We start from the raw sequence: 23,427 nt of genomic DNA, 5'->3' as shown, positions 1-23,427 counted from the left end.
TTTAAGTTCTCTAGTGGTGCTTTTGGTTGCTTTGGAGCACTTTAAATAAAGTTTTACTCGAAAAAAGAGACATAAAAAAAATGTTGCGTTAATAACTTAAATTGGAATTGTAAATTACAAAATTACTTTAATATTTTTTTGTCTTCAAACTATAAAAACTAATTTCCCGCAATATAAAATTATAAATAAAAAAATTCCAATCTAAAAAGTAAAAACATTTTTGGCAATTTCTTTCATTTTTCGTCTCTCTAAATATTTATGTACTTTTTCCCACCACTTCTCCTCAGTTGATATCACAACCGAACTAGAATGTCAACATCGCGGTGGCACTTGTGAATTTTTTCTCGGTTGTTGGATGAGCGGTGGCCTCTTGCAGGGCACATGCAACGGCCTATTGCGCGGTTGCTGTCATCGCACAGCAAAATCAGCCAACCTACGCACTTCCGAGTATGTGGGCAACGCAATCGATTTGACTGATCTTCCGCATAAAAACTTTGGCCCAGTTAAAAATGATGCCAGTGAGTTGTGAACGATTTCGAATTTTAGGGTATCTATAATTTGCACGTCGGCATGTGGTGGAACTTGGCTTGGAAATGGCTGTACTGTAGCTATGTATTTATGCGGTTTGCACTTTTTTTAGCGCTTCTCCCTTGGAGAACACGTAAAGTGTAGTAATGTGGTGCGTGCGTGCTTTGTAAAAGTAGAGGTGAATGCGTGGCGGTTTTGTTTGAAAAAAAAAAAAAAAATGTATTATTTAGTTGGGAATTATAACGTTTGGCAGTTATCCATTTGCTGTACCTGCTCGCTCGTTGGGAGTAATGTTTGTACATAAATAAAGGGTGGTTAAGTTTTAAGGGCCGGTGTTGATTTTGAATACAATTCAATTTCTTTAAAAACTGATTATCATTTCTTTTTATTATGATAATATTGGTACAGCTCAATTACATATAGAACAAAATATTGGCCAAATAACCGCCGCGGCCTCGGCGGCACACCTCCATCTGATGGTCAAAATTTTCGATGACGCTGAGGCATAATTGAGGTTCTATGCCGTTAATGTGCCGAATTAACTCATCCTTTAGTTCTTGAGTTGTTGCTGGCTGACGCACACCTTTTCTCTCAAATAACACCAAAGAAAGAAGTCCAACGGTGTCGTTGACGTTTAGGTGTGGTTCACATTCAACATCGGCCCCTGCGTCGAGCGTTTGAATTTATTGTAACAAAAATTCGGTACAAATTTTTTCAATTTATTTAAATTTAAACATTTAATCAGCGACTAATATTTCTTACGTGTTGTCGATAAGCGACTTAAATTTTATTTTTTTATTACTATTAGCTCTGAATAGCTCAAGTGGCAATACTACCTAAAATATTCACTCAAAAGTAATACTAAACTTAATAGAAATAAAATTCCTTACCAATATCGAAAATTAAAAATATACATATAATAGAAAATAACAATAACAACGAGGAATATATTATATTTATAAAAGGCGTTTAATAACTACAGATAAATGCTCGCCTTGTTTTACAAGGCACAAGGCAGGAAAACATTCAAACACCTTTACCAAAAAAAATTTGTCTAAAATAAGCGCGATTTTTGAGCCACTGGAAACTTGCACTTTGTTATTTCAAAATTTAATGGGCTATAAAACTGCGTACTCAAAATTTTGTTTTTTAATTTTAAGTAAAAGTTTTGAATTCTTGTGAAAAATATGAAAATTTTTTGAATTTTTTTCTTACTTTGCACAAAATTTAAAGCTCTCACTGATTTTGATTATAAATTGAATTAAGTAATTTTTATAGGATCAACAAGTGATAATTTTTATAGTAAACTTAACTATATTCTTATAAAAAAAATTATTGAAATTGGATTAAATTTAGTCCCTGCTGTAGTTATGACCTACTGAATTTACCCAACGAATCATAACGAAAATAAAATTTCTTACTAAGAAAGAGAAATGGGATTTAATATGTAAAGATGTACCTGTTAGGTTATAGAAATAATTTTGAGCACAAGTTACACCTTTTACCCATTGTCTATAACTTTTTTTTTTTTGCTTGTCGGTACTCAGACATTAATTAAGTCCATTGTACTACACTTGGATTCCCTTTTAATTTTCTTTAAATCTACCCGATCTCCGAAGAAATCTGAGTAGATCTTGTGGTGCCAAAGAGCCAAGGTGGTCGCTTCTTAACACAACAGTGCCAAAAAGCTCAAACCTGATTCGAGCGAAGGCGGGGCAGACGCACAGGAAGTGGTCCGCCGTCTAATCCTCCACTTCACAGGCTGGGCAGAGTGCGCTGTCTGAGATACCCAACCTTTTCATGTACTTCGCCCACAGAAAGTGGCCCGTCATCAGTCCAACCAGCCTCCTACAGTCCCCTCTGCTTAATGACAGGAGGATCTGAGACAGTCGATCGGACATGACAAGTTACATCAGTTTAGTCAATCTGCAGCCTCTCAAAGCCTGCCAAGCTCGCTTGTGGGTTGTAGTAACCCATTTAGTAACCGTGGCTTTGATGGCCGCAGAAGGGAGTGGTAAAACTTCATTCATTTAACTGCATTTTATAAACTGTCTGCTTGAGCAATAAACTCTTTATGAATTTCATTTCTCAATCCTGTATCGGCTAATTGATAACACTTCAGCACAAAAAAAGAAAAAAAAAATGGCGCACTGCTGTTAAAATAATCTGTGGTGCATAAATATTTGTTAATGGATTTGAAATTTGCTCTATCTTTTCATAAATACTGGCCAAGCTCAGAAATCTATTTCATAATACAACATTAAAATAAATAAAAAGCCAATACTTTTATAATTGGTAGTGTTTAGGTTAGGTTAGTCTGGTTGGCAATAAGCAACGCATAGACCTTTTGGTCACTTGCGATACCAGATGGAGACCGACCTTATGAATACTGAAAGTAGACATCATGTAGGATGTCAGCGCTTCTGGCGAATCCGCGTTTGAGACGTCCTCCAGACCCTCAAACAGTGGGGTTCCAGGCATTTTAAATACATTTTCAATAATGCCGAACAAACGCACTGAAGGTGTTCTAAAATTTCCTCAACATCCTCTCTGCATTTCCTGCATTTGTCCGTATCAGCAATACCTATCCTGTACGAACGTGTAGCCAATAGATGATGGCCTGTCAGCATACCTATAATAGTTCTGCAGTCCTTTCGCGAGAGCGTAAGTACGAATTGAGTCAGTTTTTTGTCGTTAGTTCTACACATGACTTTTGCTGTTTTGCATATTGTCAGATTAGTCCACCTAGCTTCCACTCGCCTTTTGATGTAGTCGTCCATTGGCAGTGAAATTGAGGAATAAAAACAAAGAGGAAAAAATTTAAGTTCCGGCTAAATTACAATAAGCTAAGTAGTTAAAAAATTAAAAAAAAATATTTATAAATTTTTTTTTTTAATTTTTTTCAAAAAAACAATTTTTTTTTTTTACTTTTTTTCAAAAAAAAAAAAAGTTTGTAATTTTAAATTTGTTTCAAAAACAAAAGTTCTTTTTTAATTTTTTTAAATAAAAAAATATATATTTTCAGCAAATAATTAAAATATTTTTTAAATAATTTATACCTTTTTATTAATAAAATTAAGCGCAAGAAAAAAATTGTTTTCCAAAAAAAAATATTTTAAGCTAAATAGTTAAATTTTTTTTTAATTTTATTCCAACAATTTCTTTCAAAAAATATTTAAAAAAAAAAAATATTTTTTAATTATATAGCTTATTGTATTATTGCTAATTAAAAAAAAAATATATAATATATATATTCTTTTAAAATTTTTTTAATTATTTAGCTTATTGTAATTTAGTTTTTTAAAATATTTTTTTTTAACCTCATCGAATACGGGTATGACTAAAGATATAAGATACCTGCATAATTATTGGAAAGAGTAAATATAAGCAAGCGCAAGAATGACTCACAATTTTATTTAAATGATTTACACTGCTGGCTTTACAGCACCCCATTCTGTGAACCCAATTTTTTAGTACTTTTGCGCGAGTTTTGGCACTTATCTCTTCACTAATACTCACTAATGAACACTCCGATTTTATAATTTCAACACTCGAATTGCCTTGAATGTTTGGCGTAGCAGCGATCGTTAATAGCAATCCAAGACAATCCAAGAAAACGAGTCTCATGGAGTCAAATCGTTGCTTCTAGGCGGCCCGCTGTCATAGATATTTCCGATTGTCTATTCAATTTTCTAACGCTTTCATAGTTTCCATCTTTATGCACTCAAAAGGTTACCCATTTAGTAAATGTTTAAATACAGGGTGGCTGATGAAAGCCGCTACCAAAAAAAATTGAATAACTTTTTTTCTTTTTAAGTTATCTGTTCCATTTTTGTTTTAATTTGCAGATTGATCTTTAAAATTTATTAAAATGGATAACTGGGACACGCAAACAAGAATTTGGATAGTCCGCCGCTATCACGCACTAGAGTCCGTAGTTTTGGTACAGAGAGAGTACTGGTGAATAATTTTGCTGAGCAAGGAACAGTCGCAAGAAGGCCTTATCATCGAAACCCACCAGTTCGGACGGAGGAAACGATCGCTGCTGTAGCTGCAGCTATACAAAGCAATCCAAGGGTTTCAACAAGAAACTTATCTGCTCAACTTGGTGTCAGCCGACAGTCTTTGCAAACAATAATGCACAAAGATTTAGACTTATTTCCCTACAAAATTCAAATGGTTAACAAACTGAATGCAGCAGACTTGCCGATTCGCTTGGAATTTTGTCAGAAGATCCTGCAAATGGTGGAAGAAGACCAAAACATGTTAAGCTGCCTTTTCATGTCTGATGAGGCCCATTTCGATTTAAACGGCAATGTGAACAAACAAAATTGTCGAATATGGAGTACTTCTAACCCACAGATACTCCACGAGACGGAATTGCATCCTCTTCGCGTGACAGTGTGGTGTGCGGTTTCTTCACGCTGTATTGTCGGGCCTTATTTTTTTGAAGAAAATGGTCACACCGTTACGGTTACTGGAGACCGTTATTTGAAAATGCTGAAAGAATTTTTCTATCCAGAACTACGCCGAAAGAGAATTCCTTTCAACTCTGTGTGGTTTCAACAAGATGGGGCAACGTCTCACATAGCCCAGACTGTTATGACAGAGTTGCGACGAAAATTTCCCAATAAACTGATTTCAAGAAACTCCGAATTTCGTTGGCCCCCCAGGTCGCCTGACCTTACTGCACCTGACTTTATCTTGTGGGGTTTATGTAAACAAGAAGTTTATAAAACAAAGCCAACAAATTTGGATGAACTAAAACAATCCATTCGGGCAGCAATTGCGGCTATTCCTGTCGCAACTCTCAAAGCAGCAATGAACAACTTTTTACTAAGATGCCGCACTTGTGTCAACGAGCATGGGGGGTATTTAAATTCAATTATTTTTAAAACTAGTTAAGCTACACTTAATAAAATTTAATGACCTTCAACTTGAAAAAAAAAATTAATTCCATACACTAAAAAAAAAGTTATTTGAGTTTCTTAATGTAGCAAAATTCATCAGCCACCCCGTATAAAGTAAATCTTTGACACAGCTCGAATATTATTTTGGCAGTCCAAGTCAAAAAATCGATAGATCAAAGTCCAAAATAAGGGCGCACTTCTATTTTAAATACTTTTAAATGAATTTGGGATCAGTTCTCCCTTGTAAAAATCTCACAGAAGCGTCCCGTTACTGGCGATTGTTAAATTACTCAGCTGTGAGTTCTTTCAGTGCTGCGATAGGTCAACCTAATCTGATGTAATATTTGAGCCATTTTTTTTCTTTTTTTTTAATTCGAATTTGAGGGTTTTTTTTTGTTTTTTAAGACCCCTACGCTCACCGTGGTGAAATATACAAAGTCTCGAAACTACTTTACTAACCGCAGGCGCACTTGAGGATATTCATATAAAATTATACCGAAGATATTTCATAAACGACTTCAGGCCGTCGCCTCATTTGAAATGGTGTGTTTGAGTATTTTTTAAAAGCATGTAAAACGGAAACGAAAAAATATTTTTTTGTTTTGTTTTCAGTACTTCATTTTTTTATTTATTGTTAAAAAAAATTTTTTTTTTTTACCATTCGAGATTCGATCAAAAAGTTGTTAGCCTTCAAAAAATGGTTGTCCAAACAAAGGTATATCGCTGGTGATATGGATTCGGTGACTCACAACCGTCTGAAATCAAAACGACAAAAAGGCTCTTGTATAGTATGAATGTTCTTATCGTGTGAACTATGGAAAAAAAATTTACAAAATGGTGGACATTCCAAAACGGTTTTTCCGTTTTTTGACACTTTTTTTTATTTTAAAGGTCCGAAAAGACTACTAAAGAATATTTTTTTCCGATCGTAGCTCATGCGATAACGACATCAATTCTTCGTCATTTAAATTTTATTTCTCCGGTTCAGTAGCACCGGCTATAAGTGTGTGTATTGTCCATGTGAAGGTCATTGAAGGCTGACAACTTTTTGAACGAATCTCGTAACACCAAAACAAAATTTTAATTTCTTTTAGCATAAATCAGAAAATAAAATACTGCACACAAAAAAAAAAAACAAATCTTTTTTCATTTCCGTTTTACGCAAAGAACCACCCACACCATTTCAAATGAGGCGAGGGCCTTCAGCTTTAAAATAATAAAGTAGTGTAGCATTCCGACAGTGAGACTTGAAAATAAATATTAAAAATAGATTTAAAAAAATGGACAATAAAATTCTATTCTAGAACACTTCAGCTGACATTTAGTGATTTAAATAGTTTGTTGTTGGAACTTTTGCATGCGCATGATTTTTGCTACATACACCCCGCTCGTTTCCTTCACCAAAAATAATTTTATTATCACAAAACGACACTCACCTATTACAAATATACATACATATGATATATAATATAAAAGTTTTTTTGTTTTTGCATGCAATAACTAGTTACCGAGTAGTTACTTAGTTGATTAGTCGATTAGAGCTTTGCACCTTAAAATAAATTGGAAAAATTTAAATGAATTGAGTGATAATTATCAGTTAGCCAATGGTGGTTTACGACTAAATCTCATTTTATATTGCTCACTGTGCTCGAAGGTCCCATTTAAGCATAAAATCCTTTCACCAAAAACATAAAATTGAGTTCCTTTCGAAAACCAACCAACCAGCCAACCGTCCGTCCTACATTTCATCAAACCAAGCGCTTTCTATCAGCTACCTATGATTAACAACATACATATGCACGCACACACACACATACCCATACATGTATATACATAAATACGTGTGTATATAGCTGGTAAATTTAGGTTTAGCCACTCACCCGTACGCTGTATGCCCGTTTCGCGTAATATTTAATGAAAATAATTAGTGCAACATTTTGTGGCAAAAATGCCAATACTCATAAACTATCACACATACTTGCATATATATGATGTGTTTGTATGTAATTTGTAAAAGTTTCTTCGTTAGCACGTGCCGTTACCGCTCAGCCGTGTTTGAATGATTTCAGCCACTTTAGTTGTTGCTGCAATCGCTCTTTACTAATTCCTAACTGCGTCTAAGTGGTTCGATAGGTTGTGTTTGGCTCGATTGCAACCTTCGTTTGCGGCTGCGGTTTGCCAATTTGTTGCGGAAGATCAGTGAGTGGCGCGCGTGGAATGAAATCGAATTTGTGGTTTTGAATTTTGTAAGAAAAACTATTTGGTTTTTTCGCAACTTAAATTTGTATTGTACTTTGCACTTTTGCCCGGGTTTGTGTGACTGGTTCTTTTTTATTTTTTGTCAAAATTCGCAAGCGCTTTTGTATTGGTAGCCTATACGAATTCTCCACTACTAATGCTCCGGCTCTCATTCACAATAATTCACTCTCATTAATTGCAACTATCGCTCGTTAAAAATAAAATACCCTCCAAATAATCTCTCCTTGAATGTACAGTTCAATTTTTATCAAATATTTGCTTGCATTAATTTCTATCACTTAATATTTCTTTGTGTATGCATCGAAAATTATATCCACAATATAAAAATATTGCACATTTACAGGTTGCGGCATTTCACTGGCCAAACAGGCCGCTCAGCGACGCATAGTCGGCGGTGACGATGCCGGTTTCGGTTCATTTCCTTGGCAGGCGTACATACGTATCGGATCCTCGAGGTAAGTGTATGAGTGTGTGTTTGTATGTATAAGATTTTATTTGCAAAGCAGCTACCGGAACAAAATATTTTGCATGGAAAATAAAAAAACGCGCATTCCACATTACATATCTGTAAATGCCACATGTAAGCAAACATTCGTGTTGTCACTTGTTGGGTCACAAGTTGCATAACAGCCCACGTTGTTTGTGTGCATTTGTGAGATATATATATGTAAGTATATACCTATGTTTGTTCCACGTGAAAGCAGCAGCGCCGTTGCATAATCAGTTCCTTCCGGCAGTAAGTGCCATAGGCGTTTTGTTGCACTTGCGTTCGGGCTCATGTGTCTAAAGACGAGTGCATGTACAGCTGTGTTCATAATAGTAGCAGCGCGATAAAGTTTTGACTGCTTATTAATATTTATACAAACAAAACAAAAATGTATACAAAATTTTATAAAAAAAAACATTATAAAAAAAATTTATAAAAAAAATGTATACAAAAAAATATACCATAATGTTGACTGCTTATTCATTTTTATGAAAAACAAAAACAATTTAAAAAAAAAAAAATTATATATATAATTTTATAAAAAAAAATGCATAAAAGAAATGTTTGACTGCTTATTTATTTTCATAAAAAACAAAAAAAAAATTATAATCACAATTTTTATAAAAAAACAAAAAAATATAAATAAAAAATTTATACAAAAATTTTTTGACTGCTTATTTATTTTTATAAAAAACAAAAAAAATTAAAAAAATTATAAAAAAAAGCTTTATAAAAAAATTTTTATACTGATTGTTTATATTTATAAAAAAATTAAAAAAAAAATTTTATAAAAACAAATATTAAAAAAAAAAATTTTAGATAAAAATTTTATAAAAAAAGTATGTATAAAAAAATTTTATAAAAACAAACCAAATTATAAAAAAATTTATAAAAAAAAATTTAAAAAAATTTAAAAAAAAATGTTGACTGCTTTTTCATTTTTATGAAAAACAAAAAAACTTTATACAAAAAATGATTAAAAAAAGTTAAAAAAAAAAATTAATAACAAAAATGTTTGACTGCTTATTTATTTTTATAAAAAACAAAAAAATGTATTTTATAAAAAAACAAAAAATTATAGAAAAAAAGTTTTACACAAAAATTTTTTACTGGTATTTAAATTTATGTATAAAATAGAAAAAAAAATTATAAAAAAAAATTTATTCAAAAAAAATTACAAAAAAAAATTTTATAAAAAAAATTTATGAAGAAATTTTTGACTGCTTATTTATTTTTATAAAAAACGAAAAAAATTATAAAAAAATTTTTTGACTGCTTATTTATATTTATAAAAAGCAAAAAAAAATAATTTTAAAAAATTTATAAAAAAAGTTGTGACTGCTTATTTATTTTTATAAAAAACAAAACAAAATTTTTTAGATAAAAATTATATAAAAAAAATATGTATAAAAATATTTTTTTTTGTTAATTTTTAAAAACAAATACAAATTTTATAAAAAAACAAAAAATTATAGAAAAAAAGTTGTATACAAAAATTTTTTGACTGGTATTTAAATTTATGTATAAAATAGAAAAAAAAAATTATAAAAAAAAATTTATTCAAAAAAAATTACAAAAAAAATTTTATAAAAAAAATTTATAAAGAAATTTTTGACTGCTTATTTATTTTTATAAAAAACAAAAAAAATTATAAAAAAATTTTTTGACTGCTTATTTATATTTATAAAAAGCAAAAAAAAAAATTTTTTAATTTATAAAAAAAGTTTTTGACTGCTTATTTATTTTTAAATATAAAAAACAAAAAAAAATTTTTTAGATAAAAATTTTATAAAAAAGATATGTATAAAAAATTTTGTTTTGTTAATTTTTAAAAATAAATACAAAAACCAAATAAAGCAAACTCTCAAACTTTCTGCAGAATTTAAGAACAATCAACAAATTGTCATCAAAACTTCAAACTTTTTAGTCCATCGAATTTTTCTGCGAAAATGGTTTTTCAAAAAAATGTATGTCGCTGGCGAAACGGATTACGGGGATCACAGGTCTCTGGAATCAAAAAGGCAAAAAGAATCTTTTTCACTATGAATGTCGTTAAAAAAATTTAAATTTGATAAAATGGCGGACATTCAAAATGAAAACCCATTTTTTGACCCTTTTTCTTTTACTTTAAAGGTCCCAAAAAAATGCTAAAAAATTTGTTTTCCTAATTACATCAATTCTAAGTTATTGATATTTTATTTCAACAAAATCGTCGTTTCAGTAGAAGCGGCCATATTTGTCTCCATGTAAAGACCATTTTTTGAAGGCCGACAACTTTTTGCATGAACCTCGTATGGCCAAAAGCAAATTTTTATCTTTTAGCAATGGATTGAAAAGTAAAACACTGAAAACAAAAATAAAGAATCTTTCCCCTTTCCGTTTAACACGCTTTTAACGAAACACCATTTGAAATGAGGCGACGGTCTTAACGAGTTAATTAATATAACAACCATACCAATAGACACATGGGTTTCCTATGTCACCGAGCTTTTGGCCCAGCATCATCGCGCTCTCCCCACACCAACATCGTCAGAAATGATACCAACTGACACGCCGCCATACCCCGGTTCAACACAATATGAAATCGAGTCAATCGCAACCAAGCTTAAAAATAGAAAATCTTTCGGAAATGATGAAATTACAAACGAAATGATAAAGTATCGCGATTCCTCTTTAGTGTCGGAACTACATAAGATCTTCACGAAAGTAGTTCAGCACCAAAAAATAGCGGCTCAATGGAAGCTCAGTCTCTGAAAAGTGGGGGAAAAAACAAAGCCCGAAAACAGAAGAGATATCAGCCTACTGGGATCGGTGTCGAAGCTATTCATTGAATTATGGCGACCGAAATATTTAAAAAAGGAATAAACGACGAATAACATCACTCTACAATCCATGCCATTTCCATTGTGAGATAAATTTTTGAGAAAGCAATTGAATTTAACCAACCGGTGTAAATGTATTTCCCGTACTGTTTCACGTTATTATGGATGCGATTATCTAAGAAGTACAAGAAGCAGCTCCTGTATATATAAGTAGATTGCGCAGCAAAAATATTAAAATAATATTGCGGCGATTTTATCAGAAACCGAGAGTAACCGTCACTGACTTCTGTTCGAGGTAGAAAAAGCGGCTAGCAAATTTAGTATGGAAATCTCTGCTGGAAAAACCAAATCTATGGCAATAACCAGAGACCTTCTCCGATGTAAACTCGCCGTTTATAGCAGACTAATTGAACAGGTTCTGGAACTCAACTACCTTGGAACGCTAATAACTAGCAACAAAAGTAACCAGCAAATAAAAAAAGAATCGAAAATCCAAGTTGTTGTACTAAAGCAGCTGCCATATCAGAACGTTTAAAATATGTAATCTGGTGTAATAAATATATACGACGGCCACCGTAGCTGAATGGGTTGGTGCGTGACTACTATTCGGAATTCACGGAGAGAACGTCGGTTCGATTCTCGGTGAAAGGCCAAAAATGAAGAAAACGTTTTTTCTAATAGCGGTCGCCCCTCGGCAGGCAATGGCAAACCTCCGAGTGTATTTCTGCCATGAAAAAGCTCCACATAAAAAATATGCCGAGATCCGCATTTTTTTAAATAACAGGAACAAATTTCTAAAATTTCATCAAAATTTCTACTTCTTCTTTAATTTCTTGCAAAGTCTTTGCAATTATACAATTTTTGGCTGTAGTACTAACTATATTTTTATTTGAAAAAAATCAAAAAGTTACTAGGCTTTGACCTTATCACTGGGGAAATCATAAAACAGCACCCACCAACTCGTCTAACAAAATTAGTCAAAATTACGAATACTACATTCAAATTGAAGCACACCTCTATATACTGGAAAACTGCCAAGGGGGCCATGTTCAACAAGCCAGGAAAGCCAGCACTCGGTGTATCCTCACATCGGCGAATAGTAGGTATACCACTCTAACACATTTTCTCAAAACCATTCGAAAAATGACTTGCTAAACGCCCTAAAAAAATTATGGAGCAGAGGAATCTGATGCTAGCTCATCAATTTGGCTTACGCCTACAACATTTAACAATCGATCAAGTCCACAGACTGAATCTAGTTATATAAAACGTCTTCGAAAATAAAAATGTGTGCTCTGCTTGCTTCTTAGAGCCTTCTAAGGCTTTCGACAAGATATGTCACGGTGGCCTTCAAAAGAAAATAAAAATAAATCCGATGGTTCCTTTCGAATTAAATACGACGACACATATTCTGACCTGAATGAAATTAAAGCTGGTGTCCGTCAGAGTAGCGTTTTGGGGTTCATTCTTTGGCTAATTTTTACATGCGATTTGTATACCGATCAAAGAAACGACACCGCTGTTGGTGCAGCAAGCGTAGCTTTTTCCATTATTTTATTCTATATTTTACTATATTCATTTTATTTATATTAACTATAAGTGAACTAAAAGTAAATTAAATGAAAAAATACGAGGCAATGGGTGTGCAATATATAGATACCTGAAATCAACTAATAGTGCTTACATTCACCCACGTAAACGTACGCCCGTACGCCCATACCAACTGACACGATTAAACATCAATCTATGATACTACAGAACGGAAGGGTGGAGAATCGATTTATATGAGGCTCTCATTAGTTTCATCGTGTCAGTTGATGCGGGCGTACGTTTACGTTGGTGAGTGTGAGCACCATAACTGTGTTGGTCTAAAGCTGCTCCCATTGCAGCTATGCAAGCAGCGACGATGACTAACAAGATGTGGGTGGTGTTATTGTGTTAGTGGTGGGGAGAGCTTTTCTAGAGTGAGCAAAGAAGCCTTCTGTTCTTGTTTCGATAGTGAAATGACTAGCAGCGAAGACAACGGTTAATGGGAAAGATGTTGTTGAGAGTTGGGTGGGTAGACAGTTGCTTTTCGAAAATAAAAATATGAGCAGGTACGTAAAGAGGAGCGCCGCTGAACATAGTTTTTGGTAGGGGCGCGACATTCTATCCTGTCAGTAGGAAATACACAGATTGAGTCAATTGCAAATCTTCGACACAATTTAAGCAGAATCTATGAGTGAACAGTTGCTTGGCGCATAAAATGAAATGAAATTAAAATGAAAATCCGTTCATATCGACTTCGCGTGCAAAAAACATGGAACTTAACAACAAGCATATCACAATTACTGCAATCTTTCCTAAACCGTTGCCTACGAAAGATAATGCGGATATTCTGGCCTGATATTATAAGCAACGATGAAATTTGGGCGGCTACCGGGCAAACATCAATACAGAAATGGACCGGACACACATTGCGCAAACCACAGAGTGACATCGCAAAGACAGCACTAGTCTGGAATCCCCACGAAGCCGTAGGCGCGGAAAGCGACAAGTAGCAGCAGAGGCGGACACAGCAGGTCGCGCCTGGAGCCAAATCAAACATTTAGCTCTAAACAAACGAAATTATAACTTGTTTATTGGGGCCCAATGTTTCATCTAGGAACTATATTATGTAATGGATGGCAAGTGCGTATCATAACACGGCTAATTAGCTGCGTATGATTTTTGACAAGCTCAGATGCAGTGCTCACGTAAAGAGGACAAGAGAAGAACTTGATATTAAATTCAGAAATATGTATTGGCCTATGGGTAATCGATTCGCTTTATCCACCTACATTAAAATGCTTCTCTGACAGCAAATACTAAAACCAATCTGCACGTATGGGATCCAACGATGGGGTCGCTCAGGCTCCAACAACATGTTGCTAATTCAAAGCTTCCAGGATAAAGTCTTGCGTTGGCCTATTAAAGCGCTCCGGTATGTACGCACCAGCGATCTTGAATGCGATCTCAGCATAGAACCAGTTGCCGTCGTAGTTAGAAAAAATGCCCTATCTCATGCGAATAGGCTATCTCATCATGACAACAGCGAAGCCTCAGCCCTCATCGACCAGCACAAATGGTATGTAAGATTGAAACGCAAAAAGTCGTACCACCTCATGCAGTAATAAACTGCTTTGCAAGCCTTGTACAAAGCATCAAGAAAATCGTTCGTTAGTCTATGTATTGCTTGTGTTTATTTATTGTTAATTAGTTACACTACAAATAGAGTAAAAAAATAAGTCAAAACTTTTTATTAAATCACGCTGCTACTTTTATGCACGCAGCTGTATGTATACGCATAAGTGTGTTTTCAAGTTTCTTGAATGCCGTGACCTAAACTCCGCTCTCCACCGGTCAAGTTTATTTACCAATTCATCACTACTTTGTCAGCGCTGGCTTATACGCAACATTGATTTTCTACTCTCTCTCGCTCGCACTTCACTTTTTTTCAGCAATACCGGCCAACGCTTTCCATTTTTTATATCTATATATGAACACTGTACACTTCTTTCCTCGAAAATTTGCTTTTATTTTCATTTATTTGCATTTATTTATTTTCATTTATTTTCATTTTTTTTCCCTTGTTTTTTTTTCCTCAGATGTGGCGGTTCATTGGTGTCGCGTCGTCATGTCGTCACCGCCGGTCATTGTGTGGCACGTGCCACACCACGCCAGGTACACGTCACTCTCGGTGATTATGTAATCAACTCCGCCGTTGAACCTCTGCCTGCTTATACGTTTGGTGTGCGTCGCATCGATGTGCATCCATATTTCAAATTCACACCACAAGCGGATCGCTTTGATGTGTCTGTGTTGACGTTGGAGCGGCCGGTGCATTTCATGCCGCACATAGGTGAGTACTGGGTGTAGTTAAGGTCGTCGTATATACTTGTAAGTAAAGTACACAATATGGCATATGTTTTGTGAGTGGGCAATGCGAGGGTACTTTTGTCTTACTTGGGGACATTCAATACGCAAGCGGTGTCAATAAACGTCTCTGATATCAGGAACTTTATTAAAACTATATTGATTTTGAAATCGTCACTAATACAAGCCAGTACCCACTGTGGGGCGGAATGATTCCTCGACAACTTATTTCATTCTCAAGTCAAATTTTTCATAACTTAATTAATTTATTTATGACGGAGCAGCGCGCTTTTCGAAAGAGAAGAAAAGAGGTAAAATACTGCCGTGAGCGAAATACTTGGTTGAGAAATGTAGACTAGAATTTTACGAAAAATATTTTTTCGCAACTCCGCATAGTTTTTACCATTTTTATAGAATTTTGAAAGGCAGTGCATTTATACGGTCGCTAGAGGGTTGATGCTGAAAGTTTCATGTCTTCTGAGAGAAAATCTGCAGATTTAAATGTGCAGAAACTAAAATGGCAAATAGTTGTAATGTAAATTGTAAACGTTGAACGCTTTTTTCTCATTTTTTTTTTGTTCGAGTTATGATATTTTTCCGGCAAATGAGTAATGTGACATTAACGAATGTCCCATAAAATTTTTGTTTTAAGAAATTTTACATCAGTAACGCCTTTAGTGGATAACCCTTTAATGCGAATTATATTTAAAAATTTTACATTTTAAATATTTTTATTTTTATTTGAACTATATTTTCATTTTCCTTAACTTCAAAGCACCCATCTGTTTACCGGAAAAGAACGAAGACTTCCTTGGAAAATTTGGTTGGGCAGCCGGCTGGGGCGCTCTGAATCCTGGCTCAAGACTGCGGCCGAAAACATTGCAAACGGTGGATGTGCCGGTGATCGAAAATCGGTGAGTTCATAAAAATACTCTTTTATTGAATGAAAGTATTTTTTTACGCTACGACTAGAAGTCTAAACACTAAATGGAAACATGAATATTTCATTAAACAGCCATTCTATCGCAAATGTAAGAAAAAGTGGTGATTTCCTGCAGCATGAAATTCAATTTTGCTAAACTAAATTCCTGCTCAAACTGATTTACTGTATATAATTTATTCAATTTTTTTGTTTGTTTTTGGATATAGAATGAATTTTTGAAAATTATAAAGCAGAGCCTTTTATTGAATAAATATTGTGAGAAAAATTATGAAAATAATCCAACAAAAATGCTATCATATTTGGCATACAGCGAACTAAAAAGAAACTGGGACACTAACAAGGCGAATCTCGTGAAGGTGGTATCGGTAAGTCAGCTGATTTGTTTTTGTGTTTCTTTCACCGTGTCCAAGGGCCTATCAGCCCTGAATGAAGCAAGGCGAATTCATTCTTTTCTTTGACAATCAAACGTAAAAAATATTGCCTAGTGCCACCACCTTTACTGAATGCGCCTTTGACACTAATACTCAAAAAGTCCAAATTTATATAAATAAAGAAATTGTGCACAGATTTTGAAGCAGTATTTCCGCGCAGAGAAAGAAAAACTCGTGTCGATGTAATTCACGTTTTTATTCTAACTGCCGTTTTTACATTTTTTGTCATAGCCTACTATCTAACGTATAAAAAGTACAAAGTTCTTTTTGGCATCGCCTACTATCTAACGTATAATTGTACAAGTTCAAAGTTCCATATAAGTGAACTATAAGAGAGTAGGATTGGTTTGCAGAGTTGTATTTAGAATTCAACAAACGCCCCTTCAAACCAAGCCTGTACATTTAAAAATTCAAGTTTACATTTCAATATTCATTAAGTTACAATTCTCAATATGCTTCTGCTTCCCCAACGCTTTGGTAAGTATGTCGGCTGCATTCTCATTTGTCGGAACATACTCGACCTCAATTTGTCCGCATTCGTGTTTCTCTCGTATATAATGGTATCGAATGTCGATGTGTTTGCTTCGTTTCTGCACCATGGGATTTTTCACCATAAATTGCGCACTCTGGTTGTCACACAAAATCAAAGTAGGGCCTCTTGTATATTCCAGGTAACCCAACTCATTCAACAGACCACGAAGAAAAACTATTTCTTTAGTACCTTGGCATAATGCTATGTACTCAGCTTCCATCGAACTTAACGCAACCACAGACTGCTTTCGCGACTCCCAAGCTATTGCTCCACCAGCCATTGTAACAAAATAACCTGTGTAGGACTTCCTGTCCAAGCTGTCGCTACCCCAGTCAGCGTCTGTGAAACACACAAAATTCTCAAAATTAGCAGAAAAAGTTAATTTACCATAAGGTGTTTTCTTCAAATATCGAAGAACGTATTTTGCCGCCTGCATGTGCTCTGTATGCGGATGTGAGTTATATTGAGATAACTTTGACACCACATGTGCAATATCCGGACGAGATATGACAGCCAGATACATCAGCCCGCCAATAAGACTTTGGTAGTCCTTCGCCTTCAAGTCACTGCACTGCTTGTCACATTTATGAAGCACCGTGCCTGGAGCCCATGGAGTTGCCGCTGGTTTACAATCTTCCATGCCCCATTGTTGAAGAAGTTGCTCGACATATCGCTTCTGATGTATAGTGATGTCACCTCGATCACCATCCCGTTCAACTTCCATCCCCAAATAAAATGATATCTGCCCGCGATCGACCGCTTCAATGTATTGATTCAACGCTTCTATTATACTCCGCATCTCATGCTTGTTTGAGCATGCCAAGATCATATCGTCTACGTAGAGAGCAATAATGCTAACATTCGCATTACCACGACGAATATAAACCGATGGGTTCGACTTGCACCTTACGAATCCCATCTTCAGCAATATTTGCGTAACTTTCCGGTTCCATTCCCGACCGGCTTGCTTCAGGCCATATAAGGCCTTTTTAAGTCTGCATACCTTATTAGCATTTTTCGAATCTCCAAACATGGGTGGCTGACACATATAAACCGTCTCCTCCAAATCGCCGTTCAAGTATGCAGCAACAATGTCTATGTGATTAACCAGCAATTTATGTTTCGCTGCCAATGCCAAAATTAGGCGAATTGTTGAATGTCGTACCACCGGAGCAAATGTTTCGCAGTAATCCACGTTGTATTTTTGTGCGCAACCCATCGCAACTAGCCTCGCCTTAAACTTCTCAATTGAGCCATCCGGATTACGTTTTATTGCGAAAACCCATTTACAGCCGATAACATTTTTATGAGCTGGTCGATCCACCAAGTCCCATGTTGCGTTCCGCACCAACGATTCATACTCTACTCTCATTGCCTCTTTCCACCTGTCAGCATCTTTAGAGTTTAGCGCCTCACTGACCGTGTTCGGATTTTCAATAACAGAGTTCAGCATCTCCGGACCAGCCTCTGTACAATAGACTTTTCTTGGCCTTCCTACACCTCCTGTACGCACTATTCTTGGCCTTCCTCGCTTCCTCTTGTGATTGTTTACAGCAACAGCTTCCTCGTAATCAGACTCAGTCTCAGCTCTTTTGTTCACTAAAACGTTAGCACCATATATGCCATTTTCCAATGCACCAGTAAAAATTGTTTTTTTGTTTTTGTTTTGCATCATGGCATTATTTTCTGTAAATATGATGACATTTCCACTCTCTGCAGCTTTAGCGATTGAAAAAAAATTGGAATGTAGATCAGGTACATACCAAACGTCTCTCAAATTAACAGTTGTGTATTTTGTTTTCAGATTAACCGTGCCCTTTCCGCGTGCATAAACGCAAGCACCTGAAGCTAAAACTATTCTATGTTTTACACAAACAAGAGAACTAAACAATTTAGCATCTTTGCACATGTGAGACGTTGCGCCACTGTCGATTATCCAAGTCTCGCTCAAATTCTCCGCTTTCTCTACTAACGACCAAGCTTTATCATCTACGAGTGAATTATTAGATTGAAAACTGCACTGAGAACGTATATGACCTCTCCGTCCACACTTAAATCACTTTATGTTGTTGTTGCACCTTATGCTGGAAGTTGTGCTTTCGTTCGCTGTTCCATTTTCCTTTTGTCTTGTTCTGCTGCTGTTACCGCTGCCAGCGCCTCTGCCGCTACCTACACCAACCTCACTCCTTACGCCTCTGCCGCCGCTGCTTTTATTTCGAAAAAATCCAACGCGTCTTTTTGATTCGTTTGCCGAAAAAGCCGTTTCTGCGCTACTGCATTTGTCGCCGTGCCTTTGCTCCTCTTCCAGAATCTTCGCGACGAGATTATCCAATTTCGGCAATGCGTCCCTGCTCTCGATTGCCACCACAAAATTCTCCATTTCGTCTGGTAATGAGCAAAGCAACAAAATTGATAAAAAGTCGTCCTCCATGGATATGCCAACTTCTTTTAAGTCATCTCCAATACAGCAGAACTCCTTCAATTGAGCTGAAAACTTCTCGCTGCTTCTGAATTGAAATCGGATCAGTTTTTTAAATAGGTTAACTTTCCTACACGCTGTATCTGCCTTGTAGAGCGCGTTCAACGTGTCCCATGCACTTTTTGCTGTGGTACAGTTTTTAATATGTATCAGCTCACTTGGCTTGACGCTCAATGTTATAGTAGCGAGAGCCTTCCTGTCGCATACTATCCAGATGGTCTTTCCAGGCTCCTCCTCCGGACACTTATCAACGACTGCACTCCACAAATCTAGAGTAATCAGTAAACTCTTTAACTGAATACACCAAGTGGTATAATTTTCCCCACTTAACTTTTCGATGTTGGCTAAAGCGTTAGCCATTTTACCGCGACTATTGCTTTTAACACCGGATAAGCAAATCAACCGAATTATTACAACTTCTATTTATGTATGTTGACCGTGAACTTAGAAACCCAAATCGATACCTGGGCCCATAACCATTTGAAGCAGTATTTCCGCGCAGAGAAAGAAAAACTCGTGTCGATGTAATTCACGTTTTTATTCTAACTGCCGTTTTTACATTTTTTGTCATAGCCTACTATCTAACGTATAAAAAGCACAAAGTTCTTTTTGGCATCGCCTACTATCTAACGTATAATTGTACAAGTTCAAAGTTCCATATAAGTGAACTATAAGAGAGTAGGATTGGTTTGCAGAGTTGTATTTAGAATTCAACAGATTTTAAGAAATCATTTACTTTGAATGTATTTCATTTTTAGTCATATAATAAAAAATATAAAGAAAATCATTATTTTCTTCTAAAATGTGGTACTGAAAGAGTTTCCAAAATTAACTCAAATGTGACCAAGAGAAGGATTATACGTTTAATAAATGAGAACCCGAAAATATCTACAAGTAATATTGCCAAGTCACTTAAAAATTCGTCAATTATGTCCCAGATGTCCCATTTATACAAATATTTACTTATTGGGGAATTTTTTGATTTCTACCACGTCCACAACTTCTGTGAAAAAAGAATCCATTTCAAGTTCATATCCATCAGTTTGGACCTGAATTCAGTTCACGTGCAAAATTTGAGTGGAATCGCAGCACCACTGTACGTTTATTTTGGAATGGCTGCAAACCAATAAAAAAAATTTTCATTTATATATTTTTATCACACAGAAATTTACTCAGTTTATCTCTTATTATTTAAAAACATATACGATTTTTTCTCTTAAGCATCTGCGAACGTTGGCATCGTCAGAATGGCATAAATGTCGTCATTTACCCGGAAATGATGTGTGCTGGCTACCGCAATGGTGGCAAAGATTCCTGCCAGGGTGATTCTGGTGGTCCGCTAATGCATGAAAAGAGTGGCCGTTGGTATTTAATAGGTAAACAGAAATTTCCCTAAACATGAAAAATATTTATTTCACTCAAAACAAAAAAACTTTATTGTATAAAAAAATATTTATTTCACTCAAAACAAGAACACAAAAATTATTTTTTATATTATATAAAAAAATATTTATGTATTTCACTCAAAAATAAAAATGTTTTTTATATTATATAAAAAAATATTTATTTCAATCAAACAAAAAAAAAACTTTATTGTATAAAAAAATATTTATTTCACTCAAAACAAGAACACAAAAATTTTTTTTTATATAATATAAAAAAATATTTATGTATTTCACTCAAAAATAAAAATGTTTTTTATATTATATAAAAAAATATTTATTTCACTCAAAACAAAATTATTTTTTATGTTATATAAAAATATATTTATTTTACTCAAAAAGAACACAAAAATTATTTTTTATATTATATAAAAAAATATTTATGTATTTCACTCAAAAATAAAAATATTTTTTATATTATATAAAAAAATAAAAATATTTTTTATATTATATAAACAAATATTTATTTCACTCAAAAAAAACAAAAATTAGGTTTTATATTATATAAAAAAATATTTATTTCACTCAAAGAAAACAAAAATTAGTTTTTATATTTATAAAAAATATTTATTTCACTCAAAAAAAGAACACAAAAATTAGTTTTTATATTATATAAAAAAATATTTATGTATTTCACTCAAAAAAAAAATATTTTTAATGTTACATAAAAAAATATTTATTTCACTAAAAAAAAATATTTATTATAGGATATAAAAAATATTTAGTTCGCTCAAAAAAAACAAAAATTAGTTTTTATATTTATAAAAAATATTTATTTCACTCAAAAAAAAACAAAAATTAGTTTTTATATTATATAAAAAAAATATTTATTTTACTAAAAAAAAATAAATTTTATATATTACCTAAAAAGAAATTTATGCCAGTGGAAAAACCAAAAACTATTCTCTATATTATATAAAAAATATATTTTTGAGTGAAATAATATAAAAAAATATTTCATTCAAAACAAAATTATTTTTCATTTGATATAAAAAAATATTTATTTCACTCAAAAAACAAAAATTATTTTTTTTATCACTCAAAAAAAAAAAATTATTTTTTATATTATGTAAAAAAATATTTATTTCACTCAACAAAAAAATATTCTTCATTTTATTTAAAAAAGTATTTATTTCACTCAACAAAAAAATTGCTTTTTATAATATATAAAAACATATTTATTTCACTCAAAGAAACAAAAATTATTTTTATATTACTCGTATATAAAAAATATTTATTTCATTCACAAAAATTTTTTTTTTTCTTATTGATATCTAAATGCATAACTCATCTATCTACTTGCAGGCGTAGTTTCAGCTGGCTACTCGTGCGCCTCGCGCGGCCAGCCGGGCATCTATCATCGTGTACCCTATACGGTCGATTGGATATCCTACGTCATCGGTCTAACAACGAATGTGTAGTACAAGCGAACATTTTCGACTTGGCTTACTTCAACTATACTTTAGTGTATTTAGCTTGAAAATCAACTGCAACAAACAAAATGCTCAACCCTCTATTATATTTTATACGACTTGTTATTTAATTTTTCAAAATCTCTTTCAATTTATTTAAAATTCTACCCTTTAGTTTTAAGACGAATATTTATTTGTGAAGATTCTCACTATTTCGCGCCCTTTTCAATTGTTGTAAATAATTTATTATCGGAATTGCTCATTGTTGCTCTTATTGTTGGTAGCTTCTCTCATATACAAATACGTATACATGCATGTATGTGTGTGTATGTGTATGTATGGATAATATTATATGTAAATCATTAAACCATTGAACTAGGGGAAAATCAAAGCATTGCCAAAAGTGCTAATGCGTTTATTTAAGCTATTTCATAGGGTGTTTAGTGCGGGATTAAATGAAGAGGAAAAATATTTATGAATCTATAATATAATTTAAGCTCAATTCGTTTGTAATTATTAATATAAGTACATATATATACATGTATTTGCTTACATTAGGGCGGGTGAATTTTTTCGACGCCATTCCAAGCATATTCGGATTCATATTCGTAGAACTCGAAAAAAGAAAAAAAGTGCATTGGAAAATATCGCTAAAATCAATTATTAGCCCCACTCACTGCATATGCAATTTTTTTTATACTTAAACCAAACAAAAAAATTGCAAAAACAACTAATTTTCACAATATTTGAATTAATTTTTTTTTATTATTATTATGTTTTTTCGCAATTAACAAGTGAGTGAATTTCTGAAAGCTCCTCAAAAAAAATATCTGCCGTTCGGAGTCGGCTTGAAACTTTAGATCCCTGAATTTGTGGAACAACATCAAGACGCACGCCACAAATAGGAGGAGCAGCTCGAACAAACACCCAAAAAGGGTATATAATTTCCTAGCCACAACTCCCTCCCTATTTTCGTATTAAATAATTAAAATTTCTGCTAAAACTTTGTGGACTCAGTGTGCACTTTAGTGCTTTACTCCAATCGACTTTTTTCTTAGAATTATATGTAGAATCTGAATATGCTAGAAACGATGCCGAAAAAAATCGATCCCTACAAATTGACCCGCCCTATTGTAAATTGATTATTTTTGTATGCTGTTACACTACACTATTTAGTTATAACTTAACATTAAAGTGCTCTAGACATGAATATACACATATACATAGATATGCCTTCATACATTTACTTTACGTAGTGCTGTAAATAATGAGAAAAACTATTAAATAG

At 33.7% G+C, this 23,427-nt stretch overlaps 1 protein-coding gene across 2 annotated transcripts in view; it reads left to right on the top strand.

The window, feature by feature from the left end:
* LOC128867624 (uncharacterized) overlaps nucleotides 1-23,427 on the top strand; it is a 28,370-nt gene extending 4,943 nt beyond the window's left edge. Inside the window, exons 3-8 of one of the 2 annotated variants that reach the window (XM_054109034.1) lie at nucleotides 288-518; nucleotides 8,041-8,152; nucleotides 14,633-14,886; nucleotides 15,676-15,814; nucleotides 20,507-20,661; nucleotides 22,033-23,427. In XM_054109034.1, the coding sequence (XP_053965009.1) occupies nucleotides 288-518; nucleotides 8,041-8,152; nucleotides 14,633-14,886; nucleotides 15,676-15,814; nucleotides 20,507-20,661; nucleotides 22,033-22,148 (1,007 nt within the window). In that variant the 3' untranslated portion in view covers nucleotides 22,149-23,427. The remainder of the gene's footprint in view (nucleotides 1-287; nucleotides 519-8,040; nucleotides 8,153-14,632; nucleotides 14,887-15,675; nucleotides 15,815-20,506; nucleotides 20,662-22,032) is intronic. The other variant, XM_054109035.1, reaches the window with a different exon arrangement.

Source organism: Anastrepha ludens, chromosome 6, assembly GCF_028408465.1.
Source record: "Anastrepha ludens isolate Willacy chromosome 6, idAnaLude1.1, whole genome shotgun sequence".
In the NCBI taxonomy this organism is placed as follows: Eukaryota; Metazoa; Arthropoda; class Insecta; order Diptera; family Tephritidae; genus Anastrepha; species Anastrepha ludens.
Note: the sequence above shows the minus strand (reverse complement) of the source record. Positions and strands in the feature narration are given on the sequence as shown.